This window comes from Pseudophryne corroboree, chromosome 2 (assembly GCF_028390025.1).
Source record: "Pseudophryne corroboree isolate aPseCor3 chromosome 2, aPseCor3.hap2, whole genome shotgun sequence".
NCBI lineage: Eukaryota > Metazoa > Chordata > Amphibia > Anura > Myobatrachidae > Pseudophryne > Pseudophryne corroboree.
In genome coordinates, this window is record NC_086445.1 from 961392675 (window position 1) to 961414062 (window position 21388).

General features: G+C 41.9%; 2 protein-coding genes across 2 annotated transcripts in view; one reads left to right on the forward strand and one right to left on the reverse strand.

Moving 5' to 3' along the window:
• Positions 1–21388, forward strand: part of RBM11 (RNA binding motif protein 11) — a 548228-nt gene that overhangs the window by 232659 nt on the left and 294181 nt on the right. The window lies entirely within an intron of this gene.
• The window catches only part of LIPI (lipase I), a 73417-nt gene continuing 57448 nt past the window's right edge, over positions 5420–21388 (reverse strand). Inside the window, exons 8-10 of the mRNA XM_063956338.1 lie at positions 15028–15139; positions 11111–11284; positions 5420–5691 (exon numbers count right to left, since the gene is read on the reverse strand). Coding sequence (XP_063812408.1) covers positions 5562–5691; positions 11111–11284; positions 15028–15139 — 416 coding nt within the window. The 3' untranslated portion in view covers positions 5420–5561. The remainder of the gene's footprint in view (positions 5692–11110; positions 11285–15027; positions 15140–21388) is intronic.

Genomic DNA, 21388 nt, shown 5'->3' on the forward strand with positions numbered 1-21388 from the left:
AAGTACTGTGACGCTGCCAGTCTGAATGCAGTATAGTATTTCCTACTCATACTCGCATTGTACGATGCTGTCAGTGAAGTCAACCGCAGTGTGTAATTATTATTATTATATACATTTCTTATTCATTTGTGCTACGCTGTCGGTGAAGTCTACCACAATGTGTAATTATTATATATATATTTCTGACTCATTTATGCGACGATGTCAGTGAAGTCAACCGCAGTGTGTAATTATTATTAGATATTTCTGACTCATTTGTGCGATGCTGTCAGTGAAGGTCCACCCCACTTTGTGTTGAGAAAAATGGAGGCTTCCACTAGTCCTGAAGCTGCTGCAACTAGTCATGACATTGACAATTCAAGTCCGTCAACATCATCTGCTAAGGCAGATGCCCAGGGGCATAGAGGGCTTAAGTCAGAGTATGCAAAATCATTTCATTTTAGAGTGGTTAAGAAAAAAATCAAAAGGAAAGTTAGCTGCAGAGGCAGTAAGACAAACTGCGCATTCAGAATCGGAACCATCAGACATTCATGAGGAATGTTTAGGGGTGTCCACATCAGCTGTGTGTGAGTCTGACATTTCTCACACTGTCCTCGTAAAAGAAGCCTCTTTCACCTCCTTCCACCATTTCTGTACCATCTGCACATGTGGGGAGCAGTACAAGTAAAGATGGTGATGAATCTGATGAGGAGGACATAATACAAATTGAGGATCCGTGTGTGGAAGTGGGACAGGATGCAGGGGATATGTATGTACTATCTGACAGTGAGGATGTTGATGATGATGTTGTTTGTGTAAGTCAGCCGCCGGTGGCTGCTGTTTTTGACCGTGATAAAAAGAAAGCCAGTACAATGCCGGGGCATAAGACCAAACAAGCCACCTCTTGGGTGTAGGATTATTTTTACCCCAATCCTGATAATATTTATGAAAACACCTGCTCCATTTGTGAGGCCAAATTTAATAGCGGTAGGAACGTTAGTCATCTAGGCACCTCCTCCATGTTACGTCATTTGCGGCGAAGACATGACATTTATTGTACAAGATTATAATGCAATTAATACCTCATCATCAACATCCTCACAGTAATTCTTAACGTAGAAAGTCCTTCTAAAAATTGTTTTGTAGGGGCCCAAACAAACCAATCATTTCAGCCACAAGTGACGGTCCCTGTTGCTGAAATGATTGGTTTGTTAAACTGTGCATGTCCTGCTTAATCTATACAACATAGGGGTGGGTGGGAGTAGCCAAGGACAATTCCATCTTGCACCTTATTTCTTTGCGGTATGTGCTCTTTGGAGCATTTTTTGGGCATAGTTTATAAAACTGCCATCCTGTCTGCCACTGCAGTGCCACTCCTAGATGTGCCACGTGTTTGTGCCACCCACATCTGTCGCTTTGCTTAGTCATCCAGCTACCTCGGTGCAACCTTTTGGCCTAAAAACAATATTGTGAGCTGTGAGGTGTTCAAAATAGACTGGAAATGAGTGGAAATAAATGTTATTGAGGTTCATAATACTGTAGGAACAAAAACATTCCCAAATTCTGTGATTTTAGCTTTTTTTATTTTTTATTTTTTTTAATTAGAACCAAAACACACAAGGGCGGTTTTGGCAAAACCAAAGCAAAACCAAAACACGAAAAATGGCCAGGAGCATACCTCTAGTATTAAGCCTTAAAAAGTGATAACATGAAGACGGATAAAGAGTGATAAAGTACCAGCCAAACAGCTCCTAACTGTCATTTTTAAACACACAGCCTGTAACATGAACGTCACTCTTTATACGTCTTCACTTTATCATTTTTTAAGGCTTATTAGATTTGGGCCTTATTAAATGCAGGTTTACAGATTCCAGCTATTATATTCTAGAAGGTGCAAGATATATGATAAGTACAGTAGAAGCTGATTGGTCGCTATGGGTAATATATCTATTCTATTAACCCGCACTTAAGTAAATATACCCCTAGAAGCAAGATCCTCTTCACATCCTATTTCTTGTGAAAGGTTTGCATCCTTTACAGTTTGTCGGTACATGCTATCATTCAAATGAACCTATAATTGGTCACTTGTGGTATGTCTTGTTGACAGTCCTTAGGACAACATAAGCAGCATGTAAGTATATTCTGCATGTCAACAGTGACCATGTTTACTTTCATCATGCCTACCCAGATAATATGTCGGCATGATGAACAGTCAATAAACCATCCCTGAAGATGTAGTGGTCTCTTACCTTCTCCCAGCGGCAGCTCTAGCATCTTCTGCCTGGTCCATGCGGTGCTGTGAGAGTCTCTTCCACCACGGACCTGTGATGCTGCAGTGTTCCACTGAGTATTTCTACCCCTATCCCTAACTCTTCCCCTTCCACCGTAGTCTAACCCTAACACACCCGACGGCGCCTAACCTTAATCATTGGTATCCTGAAACTATCAACATTCCACACAGCACCATGTCTGATGTTGACATTATGAACCTGTCAACAATTTGAAGATATTGACCTAGTACCTGCCAACAGTTTGAACCATGCCAACGTTCTGATGTTGATATTGTGGTGTCAACCTTATGAACAGTGACCTAGTTACTTTCAATCATTCAATACCTAATTGGTCAGTCTCCTTCTGACCCCTGCATGATATAAATACTATATACAAGTTATGTGAGCATATTTGTTTTCTTGTAGGCTCTACAGTACATTCTGAGGTCCTGGCCAGGGAGATGAGGTACAGGTAGAGACACTGGTCGTAGTGGAAGATCATTTTGCTAAAGTGTCTAATTTACTAGAGAGATTTAAAAAAAAATCAAGTTGTCAAAATTATTTAAATTTGATCATATACAAAAACTGGATAGCACTAAAAAATCAATCAAATAAAATGTAACATAAATAATTTAATGTTATGTACAATAACATTTTGTAACAAAAATACTATAAAATATATATATATATAATTTATAAAACATATGTACAGTAAAATACATTTCTTTTTCTACATACAGCAGACTCAGTTTGCATAGCAATAAGTATTAACATTGCAGCCGAACCACTGACTTATTTTGGCTTCAGCGTAGAGTCTTATGTTACATACATATGAAAAGGGCTGACGCAAGGTTGACTGGAAATTCAGCCGTATTGTATGTGCTCCCACATTGCATGCATGGGGAAACCTTTGCATATTCACAACATGGTAGAGTTCTATACTAAGTGCAAAAGATATGTCTGAAACCGAGTGTGTTTAAGCTTCCGTCTGACTCTTCATAGCCCGTGGTTCCGTCGGCATGCACTCGTTGATCTCTGCCTACTGTATGTCAGAATACTCTTAATGCTTCTTCAGTCAGAAGCGGAGATGCCATTGGAAAGCTTAGGAATCTGCATCGCTAGTGCTGTGGCCCTCATTCCAAGTTGTTCGCTCGCTAGCTGCTTTTAGCAGCATTGCACATGCTAGGCCGCCGCCCTCTGGGAGTGTATCTTAGCATAGCAGAATAGCGAACGAAAGATTAGCAGAATTGCGAATAAATAATTTTTAGCAGTTTCTGAGTAGCTCGATACTTACTCCTACACTGCGATCAGCTCAGCCCGTTTCGTTCCTGGTTTGACGTTACAAACACGCCCTGCAGTCGGTCAGCCACTCCCCAGTTTCTCCAGACACTCCCGCATTTTATCCTGACATGCCTGCGTTTTTCCGCACACTCCCAGAAAACGGTCAGTTTCCGCCCAGAAACACCCACTTCCTGTCAATCACACTCCGATCACTTCAACGATGAAAATTCTTCGTTCGGACGTGAGTAAATCTACAAAGTTTTGTGCTAAAATACTTAGTGCATGCGCACTGCGTACCATGCGCATGCGCATTTTTGCCTTAATCGCTTCGTTGCGAAAATCGGCAACGAGCGAACAACTCAGAATGACCCCCAATATGTAGTGTTTTACAACGGCTCAACTTACAACGGCTCAACATCAGAGGTCTTTGGGGTCTATTCATGAAGAAGTTAAAAGAGTGGAGAAGTGAACTAGTGAAGAAGTTGCCCATGGCAACCAATCAGCAGCTACTATAATTTTATAAAATGCACTTAATAAATGTTACCTCAATGCTGATTGGTTGCCATAGGCAACTTGTCCACTGGCTCACTTTTGCAATCTTTTCACTGCTTCGTGAATAGACCCCATTATCTTGTAAAAATAACCATTACTGTGCCAGGCAGTCAGAGATTTTATGACACACATCAAAAACTGCAAAATGGCTTACTGCAGTAAAGCTGTATTACTCCGCCTGCCTGACATACCTAGTCATAATCTTTGTTAAAGGAAAAAACTATAAATAAATTTAAAAAAAGCCATCTATTTGTCCTGTAATGTCGTGTAAATATAGAGTATGCTACCTCTGCATACTTTACTTTTTTACTTTTAATAGACCGCATCTCCTATATGCGTGTCAGGCAGCCATTTTATGTTTTGATATAATATATAGGGCAGCATATGAATTCGCTAGGAACCAATGACTTATGAACATTAGTCATGATATACCCACAGTGATAACACTGGTTCCAAGAAAAATATTTGGCCATAGTATATAAAGAGGTCATGATTTGTGGGCTTGCACCCCATCTGTTGGGACATATGCGGCTTCATTTAGAGATGTGAAGCTACATTTATCGCTGAAGTAGGTGTGGCCACACTATAGTGGGGGTGTGGCTGGCTCAAGATCCCCTACTCTCTGCACCCTTGCTGGTGTCTAGAAAATTGGCTCAGCAGCTAAACAGAGAACAAAAGTTATTTTCCTAGTGTACTGTATGCAGGGGGAGTTATTGTGACCATCGGTCTCCTGACCGTCTGTCACATAACTTCATCCCGAAAGCAGATCTGCAATTCAATGCAATTTCCAGAAATCGCTAAATTGTTTCAGTGATCAGTAACCCCTTGGGATATAACTAACTACTGAGGCACCTCAGAATGCAGCACTAACCGTAACCACAGTACAGGGTTCATAAAATGATATGCTTCACATTATAGTGTATATGTAAACATAGGCAATTCCTAAAACTAATTAAATGCCACATTAATTATTGTATAAAGCTACTGCCTCCATCTATCTTATAGAGATAGCAGAATTATGCACTTCACCATTGCTAGGGACGTGAGGGATATTTAATAAAACATAATTATCTCATAAAAGCTGGAAAATGTGATATTTATGTTTTCTGGAGATGGAGATAAATATCTCCTCTCCAGTGGCAGTTGCAGAGCAGTATACAATTCAAATAGGGGAGCCACACCAACTGCCAGTGATTCCCGAGCAGCAATGTCTGGCAGTGTTTGGAGTGGCAGTTGGTGTGGCTCCCTTATTTGAATTGTGGACTGCTCTGCAACTGCCACTGGAGAGGAGATATTTATCTCCATCTTCAGAAAACATAAATATCACATTTTCCAGCTTTTATGAGATAGTTATGTTTTATAGACGGGCCTTGATGTGGGACCAGTCCGAGTTTGTTTTGGGACTTGTGATGAATCTCATGTGCAGCTAGTCATGGCATCATCTGAGAAACAAGATTCTTCAGCAGCACTGAGGTTTCCTCACACGGGGCACTGTGGTGTGTTGTCGCTGCAGCATGAGGTAAAGAAGTTGGAGTTTTCACATGGGACCGACTGAAAGTCCACTTCCACATTTTCTGTTAATACAAAGTCATAGCGGCAAAGTATTGCTCTGAAACAAAATTAAAAAATAATACAAAATACACTGTTATAAGGGCATTTTATAATAAAAATAAAGCATAACAATTATCAGATAAGACAGGTATTTGCCAGGAAAAATTCATAATGGGACATAATGGGACATACATTAGGGTTATATTTAATACAGTTCGATTTGGTATTCTATTTTAAGTTAGACTTATATTGACTGAAATCAAATCAACATTCTTTTTCACTTATCAAATCCCACATTTACTAAGATTCGATTTTGAAATCAATTCCAAAATCGAATTCAATGTTGTTCAATTTTGACTAGTGATTGTGTGTTCGGTTTAAAATATCCATTTCAAAATCACCTATAAAATCACCTGTAAAAGCAAATACGAATCGGATACAAAATTGAATAAAACATTCTAATTCATTCCTATTGGGCCAAATACAGTATATCACATGCAAGATGCTACTGTGGTTCCTCTAATTCTGGTTTTCATACATCTTCGATGGTGAGGCACCTACGCATGTGTAGAACAGGTCCTGCATCATCGCACTCAGTGCCCCCTTAGCCGCAGCCTGTCACCATTTGGGTGCGTGGAATTCATAGACGCAGGAGCTGCACTGTGTCCATATCTGACTGAGGCCCATAATTCCCTTTTTGAGGTCCCTTTTTATAAGAGATGTGCGCAGATCCCCAAGTGTTTCTTGATTTTCTTTTAAAACTGATGAAAACATCTAAAATCATGTCATTTGAACCTGTCACATAGAGCCTTTACAGTATTATTAATACTGTATCTAATTATATTAGAAACCCAGCAGCTCTAAAGACTACAAAGACATCCAGTGGAGCAATCGCAAAGGCACATGAACTGATTAGACATTCCCAGTGCATACGCAGATCCATTGATAATCGGCAGCTCAATTAAATGGACAGCCACGCAGCATGGCAGCCTGAACAGAGACACTGGAGGCATGCTTGAGTACAGTTTCGGAAGTTGCAACCACTCCCCCATCAATGCCCACAATGGTGCCTATCAATCATTCTGCATTAAATGATGCAAATAGCATCGCTATTAGACTTTCAGTAGCGCACGTAGGGGGGGTTTCCAAGTACCTGGACCCCCCCCCCCCCCTGGTGAGCCAAATGTTTAATTTTTGAGACAGAGACAGCAGTGTCTCCGTCTCAGCAAAAGCTGCGATCGCGACCGCGGAGCTGCTGCAGGAGCCGCAGCAGCAAAGAACTACGTAGCTCTCTGCACAGAGAAAGTCCGGAGGAAGCTGCTGGGTGCGCATGCTCAGTCGCAGCAGCTCCCTCCCTCCTCACAGGACCACCAGTCTGCTGCCTCCGCCTCCCAGACCCTGGTGAAAGGGTAACTAGACGCTACCCTGGTATATATGTATACTGTATGTAATGTATGTATTTGTAGGTATGTATGTGTGCTTATGTATGTATGTGTGTTTCTGTATGTACGTACGTACGTACGTGCTATGTATGTATATGTGTGTGTGTATGTGCGTGTGTGTGTGTATATATATATATATATATATATACATACATACACACATACCCATGGAAATCCCCCCTGAATAAATCCTGCGTTTGTCCCTGACTTTGGTGCATGTGCTTAATTGTAAAAATGTCAGCAAAGCATCCTTCATATCTACTTTTATAGGCATCATAATGAAGGTTTAGGGAATAGAGTATTGACTAGAAGCTAAAATCGCCTGTCTGTTATTAGGGGGTCATTCCGAGTTGATCGCTCGCTAGCTATTTTTTGCAGCGCAGCGATCAGATAGTCACCGCCTATGGAGGAGTGTATTTTCGCTTTGCAAGTGTGCAAACGCCTTTGCAGCCGAGCGGTACAAACATTTTTATTTATTTTTTTGCAGTTTGGACTTACTTATTACTTATTTTTTTGCAGTTTGGACTTACTCTGGACTTACTTAGCCGCTGCAATGACATTAGTCTTTTTGGTCCCAGAATTGACGTCAGACACCCACCCTTCAAACACTTGGACATGCCTGCGTTTTTCCAAATACTCCCAGAAAACGGTCAGTTGACACCCATGAACGCCCTCTTTCTGTCAATCACCTTGCGATCGGCTGTGCAAATGGATTCTTCGTTAAATCCATCGCCCAGCAACGGTCCTCTTTGTACCCGTACGACGCGCCTGCGCATTGAGGTGCATATGCATACGCAGTTTTACCGAGTTTTGACCTGATCGCATCGCTGCAAAAAGTTGCTAGCGAGCGATCAACTCGGAATGACCTCCTTAGTCCATTATTCTAGGGATTTGTAGTTCAATTTTGTGTTCGATTTTCAATTCAAATGTTAGTGAATCAGGGGATCCTATATTTGTCAATGTAAAAGTACCGATGTTTTGCCGATAATCTATTTCGAATGGGATTTGGTTTTATATTAAATTTTATATTCAATTTTGCCTTTAGTAACTCTCCAAATGCAAAATGGTATGCAAAATCACCAAAACCCCAAAATCGAACATTAGTAAATATTCCCCATAGTGTCATCACTAAATTCAGTGTTTTTATCTTGTTTTTAAATGACACACCATCCTTCCTCTTTAGTTGACAATGGGGTACAAGGGACATATTTAATAATTCCTTTGTTTTATGTCTGGCCCCACCTTCCTCTGCAGCATCTCACTATGTAGAGCAGACAGACAGAGTGGTCATGTGATCATTGCTTGCAGCTCCTCTGTGCCAGTGATAGACTGGGAGTATGGTGCTGCACTGTGATGTCACCATATATAGCACCAGGTCTCCTGCTACTGACAGAGGAGCAGCAACAGGATGTGTGCGATTACATCACCATATAGTTTAAATCACATGGCCAGTGAGAGTTAAGAATAAAAAAACTAAAGCATATACACTGCTCAAAAAAATAAAGGGAACACTAAAATAACACATCCTAGATCTGAATGAATGAAATATTCTTATTAAATACTTTGTTCTGTACATAGTTGAATGTGCTGACAACAAAATCACACAAAAATTATCAATGGAAATCAAATTTATTAACCCATGGAGGTCTGGATTTGGAGTCACACTCAAAATTAAAGTGGAAGAACACACTACAGGCTGATCCAACTTTGATGTAATGTCCTTAAAACAAGTCAAAATGAGGCTCAGTAGTGTGTGTGGCCTCCACGTGCCTGTATGACCTCCCTAAAACGCCTAGGCATGCTTCTGACGAGGTGGCGGATGGTCTTCTGAGGGATCTTCTCCCAGACCTGGACTAAAGCATCCGCCAACTCCTGGACAGCCTGTGGTGCAACGTGGCGTTGGTAGATGAAGCGAGACATGATGTCCCAGATGTGCTCAATTGGATTCAGGTCTGGGGAACGGGCGGGCCAGTCCATAGCATCAATGCCTTCGTCTTGCAGGAACTGCTGACACACTCCAGCCACATGAGGTCTAGCATTGCCTTGCATTAGGAGGAACCCAGGGCCAACCGCACCAGCATATGGTCTCACAAGGGGTCTGAGGATCTCATCTCGGTACCTAATGGCAGTCAGGCTACCTCTGGCGAGCACATTGAGGGCTGTGCAGCCCCCCAAAGAAATGCCACCCCACACCATTACTGACCCACTGCCAAACCGGTCATGCTGAAGGATGTTGCAGGCAGCAGAATGTTCTCCTTGGCGTCTCCAGACACTGTCACGTCTGTCACATGTGCTCAGTGAGAACCTGCTTTCATCTGTGAAGAGCACAGGGTGCCAGTGGCGAATTTGCCAATCTTGGTGTTCTTTGGCAAATGCCAAACGTCCTGCACGGTGTTGGGCTGTAAGCACAACCCCCACCTGTGGACGTCGGGCCCTTATACCACCCTCATGGAGTCGGTTTCTGATCGTTTGAGTAGACACATGCACATTTGTGGCTTGCTGGAGGTCATTTTGCAGGGCTCTGGCAGTGCTCCTCCTGCCCTCCTTGCACAAAGGCGGAGGTCCTGCTGCTGGGCTGTTGCCCTCCTACGGCCTCCTCCACGTCTCCTGATGTACTGGCCTGTCTCCTGGTAGCGCCTCCATGCTCTGGACCCTACGCTGATAGACACAGCAAACCTTCTTGCCACAGCTCGCATTGATGTGCCATCTTGGATGAGCTGCACTACCTGAGCCACTTGTGTGGGCTGTAGACTCCGTCTCATGCTACCACTAGAGTGAAAGCACCGCCAGCTTTCAAAAGGGACCAAAACATCAGCCAGAAAGCATAGGAGCTGAGAAGTGGCCTGTGGTCACCACCTGCAGAACAACTCCTTTATTGGGGGTGTCTTGCTAATTGCCTATAATTTCCACCTGTTGTCTATTTCATTTGCACAACAGCATGTGAAATTGATTGCCAATCAGTGTTTCTGCCTAAGTGGACAGTTTGATTTCACAGAAGTGTGATTGACTTGGAGTTACATTGTGTTGTTTAAGTGTTCCCTTTATTTTTTTGAGCAGTGTATATTAAATAATTAATCCAACATATACTGTTTCAATTTAAGTGCAGAAATGATGCATAAATATCAATAAATGATCAGCAGCTTCAACGCCACCACCTCTTTAAATGTATTAAAACTTGGAGAAAGATAAAAAGAAGATACATAAATTACCAACAAATCAGCTCTGACTGTCATTTTCCACACACAGCCTGTAACATGACAGGAGCTGATTGGTTGGTACTTTATCTGTCTCCACTTAATCTCTCCAAGCTTTGATACATCTCCCCCTCAGTGTTTGATCGACCAACCAAACTGACCGGATACACAAAAGGCGCTGTAAGAGAGGAGGGGGTCTGTGTGCTGGCTCCGATTGGGCCCCCTCATCTCTGGCGGCGCAGTAGACTCTGGCATTGTGCCATAGTCTACTGTGCATGTGCAGGTCTCTGATAACATGGCGTCCGTGCCGCGTTCCTGGGGACAGCTATATTGCACATGACCAAGTTACCGGAAAATAGCCGTAGAAGCCATTAGAAGTGATTTTTGTTGCCATGCAGCTAGCGCCGGCCGACGGAGAGTTGGGTATAAGAAAATGGGTGCAGGGTGTGTGGGCCCCCCTGGACCCAGGGGCCCATGTGCACCGCACACTTTGCACCCATCATAGAAACATCAGTGCGGATACAACTTCTCTTCATAGCTACAGTATAACCACCATCTAACCAGAAACAAAAAAATCAAGGCTGATTTTTTCTTATTGGACTGACTTGCAAATCTGAGTGGCTGGTGATAGCACGGGTGATCAGCCAACCACACTGATTCATACAGTGAGATATGACTGACAAAATGCAAATACATTTGACACAAGCTTGGTTGGAGAGACTAAGAAAAGGACTAAACCAAAAAAAATTATTTGGAAAGAAGATAGATTTATATCTTAATATAGGTAGATGTGATTTATGTCAGTGTTGATTTCTGATGGTAGAAAAAGACAAAGATTCACCTATTTGGATCTAAAGTAGACCTGAGCCTCATTCTCTGCACACGCAAATTGTATTTCGGTCCTATTACAGATCCAGTTGTAAATTTCACGAATACTTTGACAATTTTCTCCAAATCCTGATCAAACTTGGCCAGCAGGCTGACTTCTTTATTTTGCTCAAACGTGGCTTGATCTCTGCAGGAAAATAACACGCACAGTTAGCACATTTGAGAAAATAGCTCAATAAAACAATAAAATGCACAATAGAAGATACAGTATAGGAAAGAAAGAAATAGATACAAGAGTTATCAAAGATATATAGATATATATATAAACACAAACATACATAAATAAATAAATAAATACATACATACATACATACATACATACAGGTATAGGGGCATATTTATTCATGAAATGATGATTATCAAGACCAAAACCAGATAATTAATAGATATGCCCCTATTGCACCTTTCTCGCCAAGGCAAAGACCCAGAAAAACCTTGGTTAAATATGCTAAATTAGGTCAATGCAAATGATCTGACCCTGGTCCATGCCCCTAGTTATAACTGGGGATTTTCACCGGCCGGACCCAGTTTGGCTATAGTATGAAAGGTCGGACTTGGGTTACTCCACCCAGGTTATGACCAAGGAACCTCATTGGTGAACAGGAATTGCCAAATGACATTGCAATGACGTAGCAACACGAAGGCCCAGCTCCCCAGGGCATACACAGGTCTAGTGTGAAAGATGATTTTTCCCTGGAACAAAGGGCCTGACACAGAGATGGATGAAAATGCAATGCTTCATGTAAACAGCACTGGATTTTCATCCGATCTCCAGGAGGGATCTACAGGGGAGATCTCAGTAGAAGAGACGCCTCCTACATGTAGCTGTGATCCCAGCACTGCGACCGATGCCACAAGCTGGGATCCAACATCGTGACCATCTATAGCGATGTTCCATGAAAAAGGTCAGCTGAGTAAGCTCCAGCTTACTCAGCTGACCAATGAAAGTGGGGCCTGAGAGGCCAGGAAGTCTGCATGATGACATGCAGACCACTGGCTCTCCCCTCACAGGAAATGGGGGGTGATATGCCCCTGTGTCTGAGAACACTGGCCAGGAATGGCCCACACACCGCCCCCTAAATGCAGCAGAGGCTTTGGCGATCAGTATCATAGGGCTCGTTCTGCACTGCACAGACGCAGACCCCAAAACATTGGCGATGTGCATTAATTGACGGATTAATGTAAATCTCTGAATACGGCTCAAAGTGCGTTTTGAGCAGGTGCAGTGCGGCTTGTGTGAGAAAGGGGTATCAATCTGAAGTGAAAACCTGCATTCATGCACTCACAATAAGATAAAATGTAAGGGTAACTTACAAAATATGTCAACTATAAGGTATCTGTGAACCTACAGCTCACTAAAATCTTTGCCCACCTCCTCAATCTCCCTCTCATCAGGCACTGACCCCTCTGCCTTCAAGCATGCCCTTGTCTCCTCTATTCTTAAAAAAAAATCACCCTTGATCCTAGCACCCTCTCCGACTGCCAACCCATCTCTCTACTCCCTTTTGCCTCCAATCTCTTTGAGCGTATTGTCTATAGCCACCTTACTGCCTTTCTCTCCTCCCAATCCCTGATTGACGTATTTCAGTCTGGGTTCTATCTTCTCCACTTTACTGAAACTGCCCTCACGAAAGTCAGCAATGACCGCCTTACTGCCAGATCCAAGGGGCACTACTCTCTGCTTATTCTGCTTGACTTCTTAGCTGCTTTTGACACTGTGGACCACCCTCTCCTTCTGCAAATCCTTTGCTCCCTTGGTCTGTGTGATACTGACCTCTCCTGACTGTCTTCCTACCTCTCTGACTGTTCCTTATGTCTCCTCTGATGACTTCACCTCCCCCCCACTTCCACTAACTGTAGGTGTCCCCCAAGTCTCTGTTCTATGACCTCTCCTTTTGTCATTCTATACATCCTCTGTAGGTGAGCTCATTCACTCTTTCAACTTCCAATATCATCTCTATGCTGATGATACTCAAATCTACCTTTCCTTCCTTGACCTCTCCCCCTCTCTCCTCACTCGTATCTCCAACTGTCTCTCTGCTATCTCTTCTTGGATGTCCCAGTGCTTTCTTAAACTTAACATATCTAAGACTGAGCTGATCATCTTCCCTCCCTTCCGCATAACCTCACCTCCCACAATTTCATTATCTATTGATGGCACTAGCATCTCCTCTAGCCCCCAAGTGTGCTGCTGTCTTGGAGTTATCCTTAATTCCTCCTTCTTCTTCACACCACACATTCAGTATCTCTCGCAGTACTGCCACTTCCATCTCAAAAATATACAGGCTCACACCCTTTCTCACCATGGATGCTTCTTAGACCTTCATCCACCCACTGGTCATCTCCAGATTGGACTACTGTAATCTCCTATCTGGCCTCTCTGACATATGCCTCTTTCCATTCCAATCTATCCTCAGTGTTGTTGCCCAGCTTATCTTACTCTCCAAGCGTACTACATCCACATCACCACTTTTACAAGCCCTACGCTGTTTCCCCTTCCGAATCCAATTTAAGCTTCTCACACTCACTTTCTAAGCCCTTACCCACTCCTCTCCCATCTACATCCCTGACCTTATCTCCCTTTACGCCTCCTCTTCGCTCCATAAATACCAACTTATTACTTCCTCCCATTCCTGCCTTCAAGATATATATGAGACTCTCCACCCCTCTACACAAGTTAAATGGGCTCTCAAGACCCAGTCATCTCTCATCCTAAGCCTCGATTCCCTGCTCCCTGTCTACCCCATCTTTTTTTTACCCCTGTCTGCCCCTCCCCTTTAGAATGTAAGCTCTCATGTGCAGGGCCCTTTCCCCTCATGTACTTTTCCCTCTCTCAGACTTCTTTCTACTCCATACTCCCTTTATCAGCACCTTACCCTCGGTTTCTGCCACCCTAATGATTATTCTAGTGTCCTGTCCCATGATGCAACAATGTTTTTATATACCCTGTACTTGTCCTACATTGTCTTCTACTCATGCTTACCTACTTTCTGGCTGCCTCCTCCAGGAGGAGGGGGCATGAAATCTGCATAGGTGGGCGGTGCGGGGGCGTGGTGCCACAATCACATCATCATGGCTCCGCCCCCCTCTTTGCAATGCCTTGACTACCAGCATGAATAACAAGGGGCGGGGCTATGATGATGCAATTAAGTATGGATCGCATCATCGCCCCACCCACTTTTGGTCTACAAACAGAGGGATCGCTGTATGTGCAGCTGGATTTTGGGGGGTGAGCAGGCATCTGACATCTCTGGGAGACTTGCCTACTCTTCTGGGGGGCCGGGAGTGCTACCCGATTTTCGGGAGCCTCCCGGCCATTCTGGGAGAGTAGGCAAGTATGCTTCTACTGTAAGTCGCTGTTTTCTTGTGTTTGTGGAACCTTTATGGAGGCATATAAATAAATGATAAGAAGAAGAAGAATAAATACTGTAGTTCACCTATTATACCCAAAAGCAAGAATATTAGCTCAGAAAAAAAGTAGCACATTTTTGTTTTTCCTTATTTTTTCATCTCTGTAATAAGATTTACACTTGAGAATAGACAAATTAACTAATTAAAATCAAGCACCTCTTCAAACTTGGTCACAGCACTGTCTATTTACCCTGAGATGTTTAAACACGTCAGTGCAGGCTTTAAATATGCAATGGCGCCTCTGGAATCGTGAGGGTTGTGTAAGTAAATTAATTGCACGCTTAACCCTGAAACATGCGGGACACTGAATTACCCTCTTCACCGCGGCAGACAGCAGGGTTCCCAAGCCCTCTCATGCTGGGGCACGCCAGCCGACAAACCTCATGAACAACTTCTCTTAGAAAAATAAACAGACTCTGGGTAGAAAGAAATGAGCAGCTAGTGAACAGTAAAACTTACTGATTTAGATTTGATTCCGTCACATTTCCTGATTCAGACACCAGTTTAATGGTAATGTAACCCCTCCGTGTTTTAGTATTCGATGTAATGAAGTCCAAGTGATAATGGAATACTAAGAAAATAAGACATAAAAAAAGCTGTGTTAGCAGCAGAAACACAATATCACAAAATCTATAGCAGCCTAGTTATCTGAGCGAACAGGGAATGGGTGAAATATGCTCAGATTGTCTGACTAAAATACAGAACTGTCTCCAGATTGAGCTGTGTATATAAAAGTTGTTTTATTTTAAGTCTCTATGTAATCAACATTAAAAAGTAATTCAACGTTACAGAGGAACCTCTTGTTTCCCCATCACTCTATATTCTTTGATCAGTAAAGCCTAAGTACTCAGACTAATCCTTTGTCACCTCTGTTATATGTTTGCTGGATTCCTAATTCTGCAGTCAATCTAAAAATCACCATCCTCAATAATGTTAAATGTAAAAAGTATATATATATATATATATATATATATATACTGTACACACACACACTCACTCACACAAGATAAGCAAATAGTTAATAGCACCTCCTAGTGCTCAATAACAAAGTGCAGAATAACATAAATTACACAATAACAAAGTGCAAAATGACATAAAGTGCACAATAACATAAAGTGCACAATGACATGAAGTGCAGGATGATATAAAGTGCATTTAGAGCCTCTCATCAAATATATAAATTGGCAACTCAAAAAACGTACATTCAATATAACATGCACTGAGAAGCAATTGTAACCTCAGAAATAAGGGGCCACTTTTTAGGTTAACAACTCAGATGTATTACACTATTAAAACACAACAACAGTCCAAACAGGAGAAAAAATATTCTGCAAGATAAAAAAAAAAAACGGAAAAAAATGATCCCACTAAAATCCAAAAATATAGCAATTTGCTTATTTTAGTTCAGTTATGAAGGTCCATATTAGGCAAAGGAAAGGTTTGCAATGCTATTCATCAAGGGGAAGTCTGACACATCAGTTGAAACACGTTGTGACCTTTCCTTTGGCAAATATGCCTAATAAGGACCTCTATCAGCATACAGCCTCAGTGACTTATACTGACTTAATGTGGTATATATGGACTACATTCTCCATTATGCACTGCGCACTGGCGTTTCTATCATGGGTGTAATGTTTGCGGTGCACGCGGGCCCCTGGGTCCAGGGGGACCCACACTGCTAACATTGCACCCATATTTTCATACTCACCTCTCCGAAGTCCATCGCCAGGCAGTGGAGCGGCAGCCGTCACGACCAAAAACACATCAAAAATGGCCACCGCACATGCACAGGTGCATGTTTCGGGAGACCTGCGCATTATTGCCGGAGCCTACAGCGCCGTGGAGAGGAGGGGGCCCACCCGGAGTGTGCACATGGGCCCCCTCCTCTCTTAAGATGCCCCTGTCACTGCGTCTACAAATCCCATCACATTACCATGTTTATTATATCACAGTATTTACTGTTTTTTTAAGATTTGTTATTGTGTTTAAAGTATATACATTTCCAACATTGTATTGCTTTTTTTTTTTTTTTTTAAGACTGCCTCCATAGTTCTCTTGGTTTTATTAGAATTCTTTGTGGTGTGGCTTGATTAAACTAATCAGAGTCACAGCTGACATAGATTTGCAATGTTCTGGGGTTAGAAATAGCTGTTCCCTGGACTGAAGCTTTCACACTTGCTTCTGAAGAAGCTGAGGGACATTACGTAATCTCAGTGAAACGGATTAAGCAGCCACCCCAACAACCACAGAGACTCTTGGACCCCTAATTATGCTTAATCTCCAAAGGACCAGTACTGGGAATTCCTTATTTATCCAGCCAAACTTCACCCACAGCCAGTGGAATTGCAAGGACATCTTACTAACTGTGGGGATTCTTAAGGACTGCTAATATACTTTTCCTATAACTGACCAATTAGAAATGACCTTTTGTGATGTATGCCTCTCATCTGAGAACAGTTTATCAGTGGCACAGAAGATGATTTGATGGTGTATTCTTTTAAACGGCCCTGGGGTTGATATTTACTTTTTTTTAATTTTAATCTTTTTATTCACATGTCGGTCAAGAGAAAATTTCAACAACACATGGAGAAGTGGTGTACATAAACAGTCAGAGTCACGCAGGACTCAGAAGAAGAGCAACAAAGTGAATATCACATGTGAATATGTAGAGATTGAAAAAACACTTACAAAAAAGCAACAACATCAAGTTGACTAACATAAAATAATACAAAAACAAAACTAAAGAAGATAAAATAAAACAAAGAAATTAATTAGGTTCACGGGTCTGACCTTCTTATCTCCTATTCATCGAAAGGTACTAAGATATTTGACGATATAAGTACCAGCTTGTGGTTTCAAATATTTTTTTGTACGTGAGATTGTTCTCGAGAGCCCAAGAGGTATGGCTCCTTGCCTGTCCATATAAAGTAACAGGAAAGATCTCAATTCACGTAACAAGGGTGCTGAGGAAAAGATCCAATGCTTTAGAACAAGATTTTTCGCAGCCGTCAGGATAATAACCAGTAATAATGGTATTACATTGCGTTTGTCAGGGCCAAGATCCCATCATGCAAAGTTTACACACAGTATCGCCAATGGGTTTTTAGTAAGGCAAAGTTTGAAAATCTGGTTGATAAGAGACATCACTTTGTCCCTGAAAAAAACAAATTTTAGGGCATTCCCACATAGAATGTAAGAAGTTTTAACATTTAGGGCAACAACCCCACTCATTATTTACATATGTCCTCGTTGACTTGGAGAAATTAAGATTCTGTGTACAGTATGTCTTTGATGTGGGTTTCCTGTAAATAGGAGGACCTGAGGTAGCACATAACATCATCATAGCGATATAGCAACATGTTAGAGTCTACTACCCCTGGGATATCAGCTCCCTATTAGCTGCACCCGGCAGCCAGACTTTGTCAGCCACCATGTTAACCAGTTCAGAGTAAAAATATTTAGTTTTGTAGGGACCTACAAATGTATCCTAACGTCTGAGGTGCGCGCACATCTTAGACACGCACGCACCCCATCTGCATGAATGGAAGTGGCTAAATAAGCAGCTTGGCGCAGGTGTGCCTAGCCGCACCGAGAGTGACGGTTTACAGCAGCTGTAGCCATGATGAGCGCTACATCTGTATGTGAAATTGTCTGAGAAGCTTAAATAAAGTACTGTATAGGTAGTAAGACGAACAGATTGCACAAAATGCCTAAGTATAAGGTACAATGAAAATTTGCGATGAGTAATTTAATACTGCTGGTATAATTCCTGAAATGACAGTATGACCCGCCCGGGTCAAATACATCACAAATCTTACTAATACCTGTATCTTTCCAGTGAAGAAAGATTGGATTTTCCAACTCTGGATTAGACATCGGGTTACCCCATACAGTGTTAAGTAGAGAAGCAGTGTGAGGTGTGCATAGTCTATTAGATATCACGAGTCATGCTCAATATGTATCAGAGAAAAGGATGTTGGACAAGATGCACGAGGGAATAACAGACCTGGGTGAATGTAGCAATGCCGCTAGGGATAAGGGGCAAAGAGGGCAGACTCAAGAGGTTTATGAGTATACTCTTCCCAGTCATATAACCAGTCCAGAATATACCTGAAAAACACTGAATTAGAGAAAGCCAAAATGTCTGGAACTGCCAATCTCCCCTTATATCTAGTCATTGCAGCCTTAGCCCTAGAAATCCTGGGACTCTTCCCTTGCCATATAAACTTAGAGAAAAAGAGATGTGCAGCTCAACAAATCAGATTTGGTTAAACGAATAGGGAACATCTGAGTAGGATATGTAAATTTGGGGAATATGATACTCCTAATAAGGGCAATCCTACTTACTGTATCAAGGATAATGGGAGATTAGCCCAATTATCTAGCACATTTTTTTTTTCTAAAATAGGAGTAAAATTCAGTTTATACAAGTTATCTAAATGCCATGGGATCTGAATCCCTAGATATTTAAAATGTGACTTTGCATAATGAAAGTCATGTATAAGGGTCGGAGGAAAAACAGAGGCTATATCCTGATTAAGAGTCATCAGAACAGATTTAGACCAATTAATTCTGTAACCAGCAAAAGAGCCAAATGTGGCAATCACTTCTGCTATAACGGGGAGAGAAAGGGTAGGTTTAAAAACAAATAACGTCATCTGCAAAGAGGGAGAGTTTAGACTGGGCTTCGCCGATGTATAAACCATGAAAATGTTCTGCCTGCCGCAAAGCAATTGGCAGTGGTTCTAGGGCAAGGGCAAACAGCAGGGCAACAGAGGGCACCTGTAAATATGAAAAGCTTCAGAAAGGTAACCATTACAGTATTGGTATATAGAGTCTGCAAGGTGTCGATAAAGTTCTGCGGAAAGCGAAATCTAGCTAAGGTTTCATAAAAATGATCCCAAGTAATGAGATCAAAGGCTTTCTCTGTATCAAGCGAGATCACCATCATCGGATCTTTCAAAAGATGCATACTGAATATGAGCCAACAACACACAACGAACATTCACCACGGAATGCCAGCCTGCTATGAACCCCGTCTGATCTGGATGGATTATGCCATGGAGGATAAATTCCAATCTATCAGCTAATAGTTTTGTATTTTATAGTCTACATCTAGTAAAAATATAGGGCCTAATTCAGCATGACATAGTTTTGCAAAAACTCACAAAACTACAACTCTTTCCACTAATATGCGGTTGGCCGCCCAGCACAGGGCAAGGCCGCCCTGCATGCCAGGTGCTGCCCACCCACCACTAAAATGCAAGCGCTTCGCTGCATGTTTAGGGTTGCCCCCTGTCTCCGCAGTCTAGTCAAAAGTTCGCCTTAGCAGAAGTATTAATGGAGTCCTGACTATAAAGTGAAGCATAAAATTCCTTCAGAATTTTCATAATTGCTGATGCCTCATGAGTCCTAGAGCCATTATGATATTGAATGGTTTTGAGATGTGCAGAGGTACAGTCTCCCCTAACTAAATTAGAGAGTAACCTGCCAGATTTATTACCAAAATGATGGTGTTCTAGCTTAGTAAATAGGGTATCATAGCGCAGATTAGCTTGCGCAGATAGGCTTCCTTATGAGTGGGCAATGGGGATGATTTAAACTTTTGAACTTTATCAGTCAGATCTGCCTGTGCTGCCAAAAACTTTGAGGAACATTCTGTCTTGTATTTCTTAACAAAGGAAATAATTTCCCCTCTTAGCACTGACTACGATGTTTGCCAAAACAGTAACGGGTCTGCTACACTACCTTGATTGTTAAATACAAATTCCTGCCACTTAGCCTCCAGCATATTTCTGAACCACACCGAGTCAGCGAGGTTTGAAGGGAATTTCTATGGTCTGTATGAACCACTGGTCATCCCTGAGGCTAAAGTAATCCAAATCATTCCATGGTCAGATAAGCTAATGGGCTCTATAGCTGAATCTACCACCATAGAGTAGACTGATGAAGAGGTTAATATATAGTCAATCCTATAAAGGGTTCCATGAGCAGTGGACAAACAAGAATATTCTTTATCTACGGGATGTAGAGCCCTCCAGACATCAACCACTGCAGTTGGTCAAAAATACAGTATGCTGGATGCCAATTGAGGGAGGGATGTATTTACGTTTCAGGGGAACTGTTTCTCTAATTGATGAGAAGCCACTAAATAAAAAATCTCCACCCAGTATAACAGTTTTATCAAGATAAGGGAAATACACATGTGGAGCATATATATTACAAATGCAATATCTGGTACCCAAAATAGTTGCCTTTAACAACTCCTCTGGCCTTAGAGCTATAGGTGGTGGCACTCAGAACTTTGAAACCCAAGGTACTTGGTTTACGTACCTCTGACTCAATCAGATGCATTTCCTGTAATAGTGCCACATCTGCTTTCATCTTGCAAAGGTATATTAACATCTTCTTTTGTTTAATTGGAGAGTTAAATCCCCCTACAGTCAAGGAGCAAATTTTAGAGCCTCCATCTATAAGTCACAGCAAGGAATAAACACAGTAAACCCGCCATAAAATAAACTTGCTCTGACATCAAGCATCCAATACCTTAGGATAGGAAGAACAATTCTGTAAATTAAAGGAGACGAGAAAACTGCCATTAAGGATGCACAAAAAAGCTATCACCACATCTCAAGGTCAGACCAAACCAAACACCACTTCTACCAGTAATTCACATAACAAATAAAAAAAAAATAACAATAATTTGAATCCAACAAAAACTCACTTAAAAACGAAAAAATGGAATAGTAAATAAAAAAACAAGTGAAATATAAGATGAACATCTCAAGGATATCACCTAAAGCGTTCAAATAACTTCCAG